This window comes from Anoplolepis gracilipes, chromosome 3, assembly GCF_047496725.1.
Source record: "Anoplolepis gracilipes chromosome 3, ASM4749672v1, whole genome shotgun sequence".
Lineage (NCBI taxonomy): Eukaryota > Metazoa > Arthropoda > Insecta > Hymenoptera > Formicidae > Anoplolepis > Anoplolepis gracilipes.
Genome location: NC_132972.1, coordinates 1668103 through 1681267, shown reverse-complemented (window position 1 = coordinate 1681267; position 13165 = coordinate 1668103). Strand labels below are relative to the sequence as shown.

At 29.3% G+C, this 13165-nt stretch overlaps 1 protein-coding gene across 2 annotated transcripts; it reads left to right on the top strand.

The window, feature by feature from the left end:
• The first annotated feature begins 2592 nt into the window (after positions 1–2592).
• Set2 (SET domain containing 2) lies at positions 2593–11749 on the top strand. 2 transcript variants are annotated; one of them, XM_072887463.1, is made up of 15 exons: positions 2593–3156; positions 3901–5710; positions 5932–6582; positions 6721–6840; positions 7115–7243; positions 7373–7574; positions 7673–7770; positions 7901–8069; positions 8157–8823; positions 8945–9011; positions 9128–9486; positions 9604–9855; positions 9931–10376; positions 10580–10915; positions 10995–11749. In XM_072887463.1, the coding sequence occupies exons 2-15, from the start codon at positions 3939–3941 to the stop codon at positions 11148–11150; spliced, it is 5424 nt and encodes a 1807-aa protein (XP_072743564.1). In that variant the 5' UTR covers positions 2593–3156; positions 3901–3938; the 3' UTR covers positions 11151–11749. The 2 variants fall into 2 exon arrangements, with proteins under 2 accessions (XP_072743564.1, XP_072743563.1); XM_072887462.1 differs by having other exon boundaries at positions 2594–3156; positions 9604–10376.
• Positions 11750–13165: the final 1416 nt, after the last annotated feature.

Here is a 13165-nt window from a genome sequence, read left to right as displayed (position 1 = left end):
ACTATGTTCACATTGACATGGTATTTTTTTTTAATAATATGAAATATGAAATTTTGTAAAAATTTTGAAATATTTTGTATCTTACAATATGTAAAATTTAAGACTGAGAGCAATTTTAACTGTTACTGATTTATAGGAAGTATACAATTTGTAAAATAGAGAGAAACTATAAGATAAATATATTTAAAAAAAAAGAAACAGAAAAATATATATTCTCTCTGTAACATATGCACATTTTCTATTTTATATTTACATATGCATACATACATTTTACGCGTGCACATATATTATATATAATTAAATATTATAGGGCAAGAATTTTATATAAGATGATTGATAGATACATAGGAAATGAAAGATAGATTTCCATTCATTATCAATTTAGCAATTCTTGCGCGAAAATTACATTTTTTTAAATTGTAAAATATTGTAAAAACAAATTAACATCCGAGCGTGTTTATACGTATAATATAAATTATATATACGCTAGATATATGTGTGCGTGCACGATATGATTTCAATTTCGCGATTATATATATATATATATATATATATATATATATATATATAAAATGCGTTCGGAATTAAAATGAATTTAAATTTAAAAATTTATTGACTTTGGATTGGATTAAAGGCAAAGAACAAGACAGGCAGACGCTAAGTATATTTCATTGTTGACGATAGAGAAATAAATATGCAGAATACATGAAAAAATAATTTTATATATATATACATGCAACATACGCATACCGAAAAGTATCAATATAAAAAAATAAAAAAAAAACTTTCTGCCTAAAAATATTTTCTTGATTATTCGCTCTCGCGCAGAGAAAATGATTTGATTTTAAATATTTTATTTTTTTTATTTCCTAAGTTTCTTCTTTTATCTTAATTAATTCAAACATTTAAAAGAGATTTAAAAATTTACATCGTACATACATATATACATACATAAATACATATGTAAGATTATGAAAATTTGAAAATATTTTTAATAAAAATAACGCAGATGAAAATAATATCAACGTAGAATTAATTAGAAAATGATTTATACGTACATATATACCGATGATGATTCTGCATCTATTGCATTTTGGCGGGAAGAGAATTCTGGACACGCGAAAACTGACATGAAAATATACGTCGAGATCGAAATCGCGATCGCGATATACCACTATTGATGACTGTACGTTTTTACGTTTAATTCGTTATAAAAAACCGTCCGACGCTTTGCGAGAGATGATTTTTCACACGCGAAATTCAGATTCTTGGTCGATAATAACGCTCGCGAGAAACGCGGAACGATTCGAATCGCGTTTCAAGATTGGCCGCGGTTCGAGATGATATTGCGCATTACAAATCTCGATCATTGAAAAATAATCGATAAAGATACATATCGATTGTAGAAAAATTGCCACCAATAGCGTTTTCGATTGAACGGATCTTAACCAATCCGGATTAGGCACTATTTTCACAGTATATACAGTAGCGCAACTCTGATAATTTCAGCGTACCTAAAAATGAACTGCACATGCGCGGACTTGGTAGGTAACCAATCATGGTAGAGTGATCTTCTGTCTTATCTTAGTTTCTCTCTATTTACGCTCTCTCTCAATCTTACGGATATGTCCATATAATCGTATCCAATTTATTTTTTAATAATCTTACGAGGAGTTATTCTTTTATGTATAGGGTGACGAATCTACGAATCTGAAATATTTCTGTTACTTTTGAAAATGCAAAAAAATTTCTAAAAAGAAAAATATATTTGTTTTAAATAAATAAATAATATAACAATAATTTTCTTCTTAAGATAAAAATGTTTATTTTTGTATTATACTTGCTCGTTTAAAACAAACATTTCTTTTTTAGAATTTTTTGCATTCTCTGCAAAAATAACAGAGATTCAGATTCGTAGATTCGTCACCCTGTATATAGTGTGTATTAGTAAGTTAGAAAGAGAAAAAAAAGTGAGGAAGGTAAAGGTAAGTGAGACAGAGACACTAGCCATGATTGGTTACCTATCAAGTCCGCGCATGTGCAGTTCATTTTTAGGTATGCTGACAAAGATGCCGATAGAGATGAATTGCGTTTCTGTGTATACTGTGCATGCTATTTCACTATGAATTCAAATCTTTTATTGACAGAGATGATGCGCTTCCGGAACGATTAAACCTGTTTCAATCGAAAACGCTATAAAATAATATTTTTTTTCTATAGTATCAAACAACAATAAATTAAAAATAATTTTATTATATATATCATTATATAATTGTAAAATAGGAATTACATTTTTCTCAAATATTAATATAATATTAAAAATAATAAATATTAATATAATTTTCTCAAATATAAATATAACAATAAATTGATAAAAATAATTCTATTATTAATAAAATTATGATTAGTAAAGTATTTAGAAAAAAAGTAGTAACATGATTGGCGTATAGCCAACAGGCTCCTTGCCTCCGTCTCTAATTGGTGGACTTTTCGTAACCTAAAATAACAGCTACTCCTTCTTGTCATTTTCTTGTCCTATGATTCGCGGTGTACTTCTACTACAGGTCGTCGATAGCGCTGGTTTCATGTTTCATTCGTAACCATTGGGGGGCCGAAGCGATATACTCAGTGGCGATAGTGTACACGAGAATGTTGTACATCGCGACGGTATACGTTTTTATTCACGGTTCATGGGATCTTTGACTTTGACGGGCTTTTTAACGCAATGGTCACTCCTCTCGTCGCGTTTGACAGGCTCGTCGAATGAAGATCGCTAGAAGACCACGCATCAGCCACGAGATTAGCACGAGTTTCCTTTAGTGCCAAAAGGTGACGAACGCCGAAGGAGCAATTCAATTCACAGGCTACGCGAGCGAGATCTTTAATCAAGGAAAGAGGGCTATCAGATGTACAGCGTGCTCGGATTGTCGGGACGTCAAAGTCGATAACAATTTGCAGACTCGCTGGACCTACGCTCACACGTCCCAGCCGTCCCAGCGATCCGTTCCTTAGCGAATTCATTATTATCCCGTATTTCAGTTATTATGTCGGTAAATTGGAAAACTACGAAACGGCATTTATTTGGATACAGATATTGAGTAGCCTAAGCAATGAATTTTGTGTTGCAATTGCCGGATGTGATTTTAGAAATATACGGTGAGTGGAAAATGTGATTATTATTGTTTATTCGAGGTCGACGAGCAATAACAGAGAGATACAATGTTTATTATCTTTGCGAAAAAAGATCATTAATAACAAGAGATATTTACCTTGTAATACAGTATGATTGGACTCAAACGGTCGGATAGGTTTCTTAAGAATTCTTGTAACATGCACTCACGTTATATATTATTGCCTATGAATAAAAATTTTAATCTTTAGATACTGCAGAGAAAAAGCAATGTTTTAGAGAAAGGACATACGTTAGAAACGTTTTAATTATGTGTATATTTAGTTTTAAATACACAACAAAGTGTCTTTAAGAATACTGACCTTGAGACTAATTAATCTGCTTATTTCCTTAACAGTTTTTTATTTATAATTGTGTTTATATAAATGTAATATCTAAAGCATTATTTTTATTTAAGCAAAGCATATCTTTATTTAGACAATTATTGTATTAAAATCAACATTTCTTGTTATATATACAATTTTTTTTTTCTAATTCAAGTAGATATGATAGACTGATACTTAAATTATCAATGTATTATTAGTATCTTCTAGAACTAGACTTATTATTATTCAATAATCATTTCAAGTTTTTAATATTGCAAAATATTGTGTATAAGTATAAACAATATAAAAGAAAAATAATAACAATCTATATATATTGATGATATATTTGACTTGGATAAAGATCTGGTTTATAATAAATTTTGTTTATAATCATAATTATTTCAGACTGAGACTGTATAAATATATATATATATGGAATCAAAATGGCACGTAGACGTAAAGCCGAAGTGAAAGCATCTGAAAAATCATCCCATAAATATGTACCTGTGCGTAAATCTAGCAGACAAATAGCCAAAAAGCAGTTGGAAGAAAAGAAAATAAATGGAACCATTTTGGAAACATCTTGCTCAAACAGTTTTGAAAACTCCAAGACTACTAGCGAAGATTATAGCAGAGTTTTATCAAGGAAGAATCAAAATTCTCAGAAGAAGCATAGTAAACATAAAAGTACTTCTAGTAACAATGTAGTTGTAAATAAGGAGGATATTATATACAATGCTTCTCAATACAAGCGGGATGCGGGTGAAAGTGACAGTCAAGATTATATAGATAACATTATTAATGAATCGGAGAAACTTAGTCCAGAAGACGTACGGCAAGTCGTTGTCGGTAATCCAAATCCTAGCAATGAATCTTTACCTACATCTGCACCGATGTCAACAGAAGTGGAGATGTGGTCAGAGGGTGTCATAGAGGAAACAATTATCTGTGAAGAAATGGAAATGGAAGAAGAAGTCACAGACAATAGTTACACTTTGGCACAGGATAATGTTATGGTTGAACAAGTATTACTTGTTAATGAACCTAATTTAGAAGACAAAAATTTTGTGGAATTTACTGTGATAGAAAATGAGGATGAATCCATGGTGATAACATCTAATACAGAAAATATTTCAAACAATGAATATATTATTCGAGAAAATTTTAATAGTGTACATAGTAATGAATTGGAAAATTCCATATCAACTGCACATATAGATGAATCAATAACTGTGAGTGGCGGAAATTGTAATGTTGCAGATTCCAATATGGATAAACCTTATATCGGTAAAAAGAAAATCATATTAGAAGATCACGGTAAAAAACAAAAATTTGATAAAAAAATTTATGACAAAGTAAGAAAGGAACTATCAGAGTCAATATACGATAAAGCTCGTATATGTTCTATCAAAGAGAATTCTGGCGTTTCTAATGAAGAAACTGATTGCAAACAGGAAGGCAAAGACTTGAAAGCAAAAAGTATGCATACAGATTTATCAAAAGAAGATACATATAGTAAAATAGATCATGAATTGGCAGTATTGCAGATAAATGAATGTTCAAAGGAGATACAGAAATTGGTGAATGATCTCTCTAGTGTAGAAAGTATTGATTCTCCAGTACAAAATTCTTTGAATGTAGAAAAATTGTCCCCTATAAATATTGATGATGAAAGCACTTCATCAATATTAGATAAAATGGAACAGTTGCATCGTCCAAATAATTCGGTTAATTCTCACATAACCGAAATATTTTCGAAAACTGTGGAAGCTAATAACATTATTAAAAATCAAGAACAAAATATAGTAAAACCCAATTCTTGTGATGATAAACTTCAATACACAGATCGAGTTTTATTAAAGTCAAAAAACACGCAAGATAAGAAGAATACGAGTCAGCAAAAAAATTCTGAACATTTAACAACTATGGATGAATATCAAGATAGTGAAGGAGACAACAGTAAAGTCGATTGTGAAGATATTAAACTATGCAGTAGCAGTGAAAATAGTAACGATACATTATTATCACTTACTAATTGCAAAGGACGCGAGCTTGATGTAAAAAATGCAACTGGTAACACAAGTGAAATTGACAAAAAAGTTGAATTCAGAAGTCGTAGCGGAAGCACTGATACAACAGGCTCTGAAAGTGGTTCAAACAGTTCTGGCGTAAGACGAAGTAGCAGAATTCGATCTATTGGATTGATGAAACAAAGGTATGATATCAGATAATTTAATCTTAAAATATAAAAATTATAGTAGATAATTTTAACATGACAAAAAATTAATCCATATATTTTTTATATAATAATTTTTCACACATTAATGAATATAAATTTTTTAAAATTAAAATTACAATTTGTTTGGATGATAATTTTTTTTTTAATAATTTTCTAATTAAAGTTTTTATATGAAAAAATTAATTAATTTTTTTTAGATCTCGTGGACGTGGCTTGGTTACAAAACCTAATATAGATATCTCAAAAGTAGCTCTTCAACAAGAAAAAGATAAAGTAGTTAATAATATAAATCCTACTACTCAGGAAGTAAAAATAGATAATTCTGAGACACAATGTGATAAGGAAAATAATTCTAGCAAGATATCAATGTCGCTTGATATTTCAGCACCTTTAAGTGCTAGTTATAATACCACAGGATATGATTCTGACTCTTCAAAGCCAGTTAAAGTAAAATCTCGTTGGCGAAGATCAAGTGAACTTGAAATGGGTGGATCATGTGCAGGATTTGGATCTATTATTCCTCCTACATCAATGTTTGGATCATCTGTTGCACCTCCATCTGAATCAGGACGTTGTGCACCAATAAACACAGGAGAATCAAATACGTCATCAGAATCGAAACATAACATCACTAGCAAAAGTGTAAAACCTTGTACAGAAACAGATCAAGTTAAAGACCCATCATTGACATCCAATAATGTTTCTACTATTTTACCAGTACCACAAATTCCAAAAACTATAGGAGCTAAGATTTCTTTGCCAATGGTTACTGAAACAGAGGATAGAGAAATGGAGGAAAGACTAAGTCAATTTGAACACTTACGTGAAAATTTATATCTTACTGAAAGGTATATAGAAGTAGAATATTAAGACCTATATAAAGCATTAAAATTTTGTCCTTTGCTAAACATATGCAAATATTGTTTCTAATAATATATACATATACATTTGTATAAAATATTTAAATATTTTATATTTGTTACTAGATATACAAATAAGGAAACTAAAAGAATGGTATGTGATTGTTTTTTAACTGAAGAAGAAATTGAGAGGGGAGAACTTGGTTGTGGAGAGGATTGCCTTAATAGACTTCTCATGATAGAATGGTAAATATATATATTACTTTTAAAATACTAAGAATTCAGTTTTATAATTTATGTCTGTATAATATACAAGAGAAAAAATGGATAAAACAATATTAAAATAAGAAAATAATATTTCTCTTTAGAGAAATGCAGTACATATAAAATGGAGAGACAAAGAGAATATATACAAATTACTAATTTAAATTATCAATTATTAACAGTAATATAGAGAATTGTAGTGTAAATGAAAGAAGTATATAGAGAGAGAATAATGTTGTTTTAATTTATATTACAGTGGAGCTAGATGTGTAGTAGGTGATAGATGTACAAATAAAAGATTTCAAAATTGTGAATATGCCAAATGTGAAGTGTTTCGAACGGAAAAGAAAGGTTTTGGTTTACGTGCTGTTGTCGATATAATGCCGTAAGTAAAAGTTTGAACAAATATAATATTAATATATTCTAATATATATTCTTGAATTTGAATGAGAATGGTGGAATAAAAAAAAAGTTTTGTATTATATTTTCTTTATATTCCGTTTTACAATTACAGGGGCGAATTTATAATGGAGTATGTTGGTGAAGTTGTGGATCCAAAAGATTTTAAACGTCGTGCAAAGGATTATTCTAAAGATAAAAATAGACATTATTATTTTATGGCATTGAAATCTGATCAGATTATAGATGCTACTATGAAAGGAAATATATCACGATTTATCAATCACAGTTGTGATCCAAACGCGGAAACACAAAAAGTAAATTTGCATTTTAGTTTTTGAAAATTAATAAAAGTAGTTTTTTGTGGATATTTAAGTGATATTTTAAAAATTTTATTGATGAACAAATTTTTTAGTGGACAGTAAATGGTGAATTACGGATAGGCTTTTTTAATAAAAAATTGATAACTGCTGGTGAAGAAATTACATTTGATTATCATTTTCAACGTTATGGGTATGTCTTTTAATGATAGATTTTTATATTAATACAAACCAATTTTGCTACATGAATGGATTATATGTATGTACACATAAGTTTATGTTGTTTTATTTACGATTTTTTTGATTATACATTTAAATATTAGCAAAGAAGCTCAAAAGTGTTATTGCGAAGCACTAAATTGTCGAGGCTGGATAGGCGAAACACCTGAAGAAGAGACAGAAAAGATTGAAAAGATCGAAGAGAAACGCGAACGTGATACGAAGAAGAAGAAAGAAGAAAAGAAACCTGTTGATTATATGGAAGATGAAGATGTAAGTATTGTAATTAATATTATGAGCGTTATACATTACTAAGCAGTGCAATTTTGCTCACTTTGTCGTTTTTTTGTTTTATTTTAGTTGGAGGAAGAAATGGACAAATTATGCTCAGGTGGTTTGAAAAACCGTGCGCATACATTAACATTAAGCAGATTAATGGTTCGTAGCAGAGAATTAAAACACAGGATACGCTTGTTACGTCTCATACAAAGTGGCGAACAACCTTGCCGAAGATTATTTTTGGATTATCATGGATTACGTTTGATTTGGAGTTATGTTATGGATATTGCTGCAAATGAATCAGAAGAAGCTCAACAATTCCGCTTAGAAGTACTAAAAACTTTAAATACACTGCCAATACCAAACAAGACAATGTTAATGGATAGTAAAATATATGGTGTAGTTGAAAGATGGGCGAAAAGATTATATCTTTCTCCAAATGCCGATTCGCCAGAAGACGATCAGATTAAATCAAAGACAACTTGTGAGGAATTGAATAGTAATTCTGATAGCAATGAAAAGAAAAATCTTGATGAACGTTTGACATCGAATGACATTCCAGATAAACGTAATAATAATATTGAAAATTGTTTGGCAGTTAGTGAAGTTAAATCAGAAAATACAGATCAGAATCTTATACCTGACTTGGCTTGTAGTCTTCTTGCCGAATGGTCCAATCTAAAAGAAGTTTTTAGAATACCTAAAAAAGAAAGGATTGAACAAATGAAGGAGCATGAAAGAGAAGCAGGTTATTTTCTATAATATATTAATATACAGTATTTATTAATAATATTAGTTGTAGCATTTAAGAATTAAAAGTAGTAAGATTTATTATTATCTATTTAATATTACTTTGATTTTTGTTGTAGATCGAGGATATAGAGAAGAATTGGAGAAAGAAGAAAAGAGAGACGATAGGTACACATCGTACGATAGGTACGTGTATTATAATTTATTTTGCAATTGTGCATATTTTGTGTGATGCTTAAATATATATATTAATGAATAAAATTTAACAAATATATTTATTAATTGATTTCATAAACTTTTAGGCATAGGCCTGATAGATATAATCGAAGTGAAATTGACAAACGTGGTGACAGAAGACGAGGACGAGAATCTCCAGAAGCTGAGCATAGTAGAACAAAAGATAAAAGAATAGAAGAACGTAGTCTAGTTCCTATTCCACGAATGACAAAGTACGAGCGTAGACAATTATTTGCATTGAAAGTCGCGAAGGAAGAGGAGGAAAGACAACGTCGTCAACAGCAAGAATCATGGCAAGAGCATGAGAATAGATGTTTAGCATTGGGTATAGATCCCCATACCACTGCCATGGTTGATCCTCAAACTGGTTATCCTGTTTTTTATAATCCGACGTTAGCCCAATGGCAGCATTATCCCACTCAAGGTCGTTATTGTATTTGTACAGAAACATTCATTTTTTTTTTTAATTTTTGTAATAAAAAATATATTCATGTTTTTAAAAATATTTAATAGAGAAAATGTGAAATTCTTTTATTTCTAGATGGAGGAGAAGCAACACAACAGTGTACTCCTGTATATGTAGGAAATCCTCAGTCTACTGGTATAATAGGCCAGAGTCCTCATGTATTATCATCAACAATGACAACCGATATATCGTCCGGAATTACGACCGGCATTCCACCAGTAGCTTACTCATTAAGTCAAACGCCTGTGTTCAATCAGACAACATCTTCCTATTCTTTGATATCGCATCCGCAACCTTATTCCGAAGGGCAACTATCTCTTCCAAATAGTTTAGTGTCTGTTCATGGCGGAACTCCTCCTGTATCAATTCAAAGGCCTCTTTATAATCATGAAACATCCGCAGATGAACAATTTTCTAATCATACATCCGCGGAAACCATCAGCACAAATCGACCGGCACAACCTGAAATTTCGCCGATAGATTTACCACCGAAATGGAAGAGTGCGACAGATAGTAGAGGTAGAACGTATTATTATCATGTAAAGGAAAGAATATCGCAGTGGCTGCCTCCACCACCTGACCATATCGGAGTACAACCAGACTCGTCGTCTACTTCAGAATCTAGCGAAGAATCTAGTTCGTCGAATGAGGATGACGAAGAGATCGATGATGAACATAACGAGGATCAAAAAAATGATGATATGGAGGCAAGTAGCTCTCTAACAGAAAACCTTTTATCTAGGCCAAATGTATCTAAAAAAATAGGTGGTCAATTGACCGGAAGTTTACTGCCGTTGCCGGAATCGAAAAAGAGAAGAGATGGTTTGGTCCAAGAAAGAATTATTAGTGTAAGTATTATTTAATTTTTTTGTATTTATTTTATGTGCTAAAAAAAGAAAATAAAATATTAAATTCTCTTTAAAAAATTAAAAAAAAGTTAAATCTTAAGTGAAAGAATCTGTCTTATTTCACAATTTGTCAGTATTATGAGCCTAAACATAAATATATATACACATATATATAAATTTAATATATAAATTGATATATATAGCCACGTAGAGAAGAGGATCGTGTTGATCATAAAGCGTATAAAGAAATAAAAGAAAAATTACGGCGGCAGAAAGAAAGAGCAAAATTAAAAGATGTTGAGAAGCTAAAGAAACATAGACGAAGTAATAAATCGAAATCTCATTCACGACATGGATTAAGCAAGTTGCAATCGACATCAGCCGAAACGTATCCTATGAAGTCTGAAAGAAGGATCAAGGAGGCATTTAGAACAAGTATGGCTAACGTGATGGTTCACTTCTTAAATCCATATAGGAAAACTGAATGTAAACAAGGTAGAATTACTAATACTGAAGATTTTAAACATCTAGCTAGAAAGGTATGATATTGAATTTTTACTATCATAATAAATTTAATTTACGATACGAGTTTGCTTATCATTCTACATTCTGTTACAGTTAACACATTTTGTACTTGCAAAGGAATTAAAGCATTGTAAAAGCGTGGATGAGTTACAATGTAATGAAAATGTTATACATAAAGCAAAAGACTTTGTACGTAAGTATATGAGCAAGTTTGGAGCAGTGTATCAGAAAGGTACAGACGAGGATTAGCTGCATAATTTATAAAATAAAATTGTTATTTATTTGCACGAATTCTTCTACTTCGATTATCATGAAATATATTTAGATATGGCTGTAGATATATTTGTAATTGTACTATTGTAAAATAGAAATTTGTGTGTATATGCGTGATAAAGGTTTTTTCATGATTTAGCAGTTAAACTAGCAAATTTTTAATTTTTTTCCATACACATTTTATGTATAAATTTAACATATTCATTTATACATGCTAACTATCTTGCACACATGTTATACCTTTTATAAATATTGTAACTTATATGCCAATACAAGTGTAAAATATATACTCTGATATTTGTATAAAATACCATTTAACCTACCTTTTAGGTAATAATAATAGGTAATAATCTATTATAAAGATGATACTACTGACTTGATAAATGTGTATAATGTCATAAAATAATTCTCTTGTAAATAATATAATTTTTAATTTTTTCATATACAGAGTTGCTATTATATGCTTCCCGACTTGCATGAAATTTGTAAAAGCTAAACACAAAAATTGATGCTATGATGTAAATTTTTTTAAATGGAAGCAGTTTAAAAAATTAAATAAAAATTCTTTATTATAATATACTTTTTATATTATATAATATTATATACTTATAAATAACACAATATTTATCAATTGGAATTTCTATTTTCTTTGTTGTGTCCACATATCTATTGTTATGAATGTTAAATCTTACATAATGAACTTAATACTGCTGAATATGTTCTTTGCAAGAAGCTAATGATAAATTGTTTAATAAAATTAATAACTAGATTATATATAGATTCTGTAATTTAGTGACATTACATAACATTATACAATAACATACAATGAAACAAAAATATAGTTTTTTTACCTTAATGATTAGATGCAAGTTTATATAATTCAGTGTTATTTTTATTTATCTATTAAATAATATACATTTGACACTAATATAATTCAAATCCTTTTCAAGTTCTGTGTTCTTAATCTATTTCAAATAATTTTTCACTTTCAATTGTATGATTTTTATATTCTCAGAATCACACAATTTGAAACATCTATATAATTAAATGTTACAGAAATATAAATTATTTTTGAACAATGTAATATAAATATGTTTAACATACAAGAATATATTTTAATAGTTCATTAAAAAACATTTAATATATATAAAAAATTAATAAAACAGTAATATTTTGATATAATCAACTTAAAAGTGTTTAGACATATTTAAAAAAAAATATGTATATATACAACAAAAATTCTATACTCTCATAAAATATATATATTTTAAACAAGTTTATAAAATTTGCTACACTAAAAATGTGCTGAAATTAAGCAAAAAATATAAAAAATTATACTCTTAAAAGCAGAAAAGTACATGCATGTAGTGTTTAAAATTACAAAAAGAATTTTTGAAGGATACAATGTAAACTAAGTATGTACTTGATATGGCTTTAAAAAATATTTGTTCTTTTGTTTAACTTTAATCATTTCTCTGTTTTATTGTATCATTATATTCTCCTTTAGATTGACTTTTTTTACTGTTCCAATATTTGTATTTTTTTTTTTTTGTATTTATCTCCATCCTTTCTTTATATTTAAAAATTTTTGTTGTTTTTGCGCTTGCGTTTATGAAGTTTTGTTATCGTTTTCAACATCGCTTTCTTAGATTTTGATTTTTCTTTTGATATTGTTATTCTATTCATCTTCTTTTGTTATCTCTCTCTCTTTGCACATTTCTTTACGTTTCTAATCTTGATATGCTCTATTTCGTAAAAGAAAATTAGTTTCACAGTTTTAACCTCAATTTACTTTATACCCTATACGTGCCTGCGGTAGACAATCATGTGATCAGTCACGATCAACGAATATCAAGAGGTCTTATCTGTCTTTTTTAGCTAAACTGCCTGTACTGGTTCAGAGTTTATCTGTTTTTTCTCCGCATTGAAAGGAGAAAGCTAAACTTTGAATTAAGTGTAGCTAGTTCAACGAAAACAACCTAAGATAATCT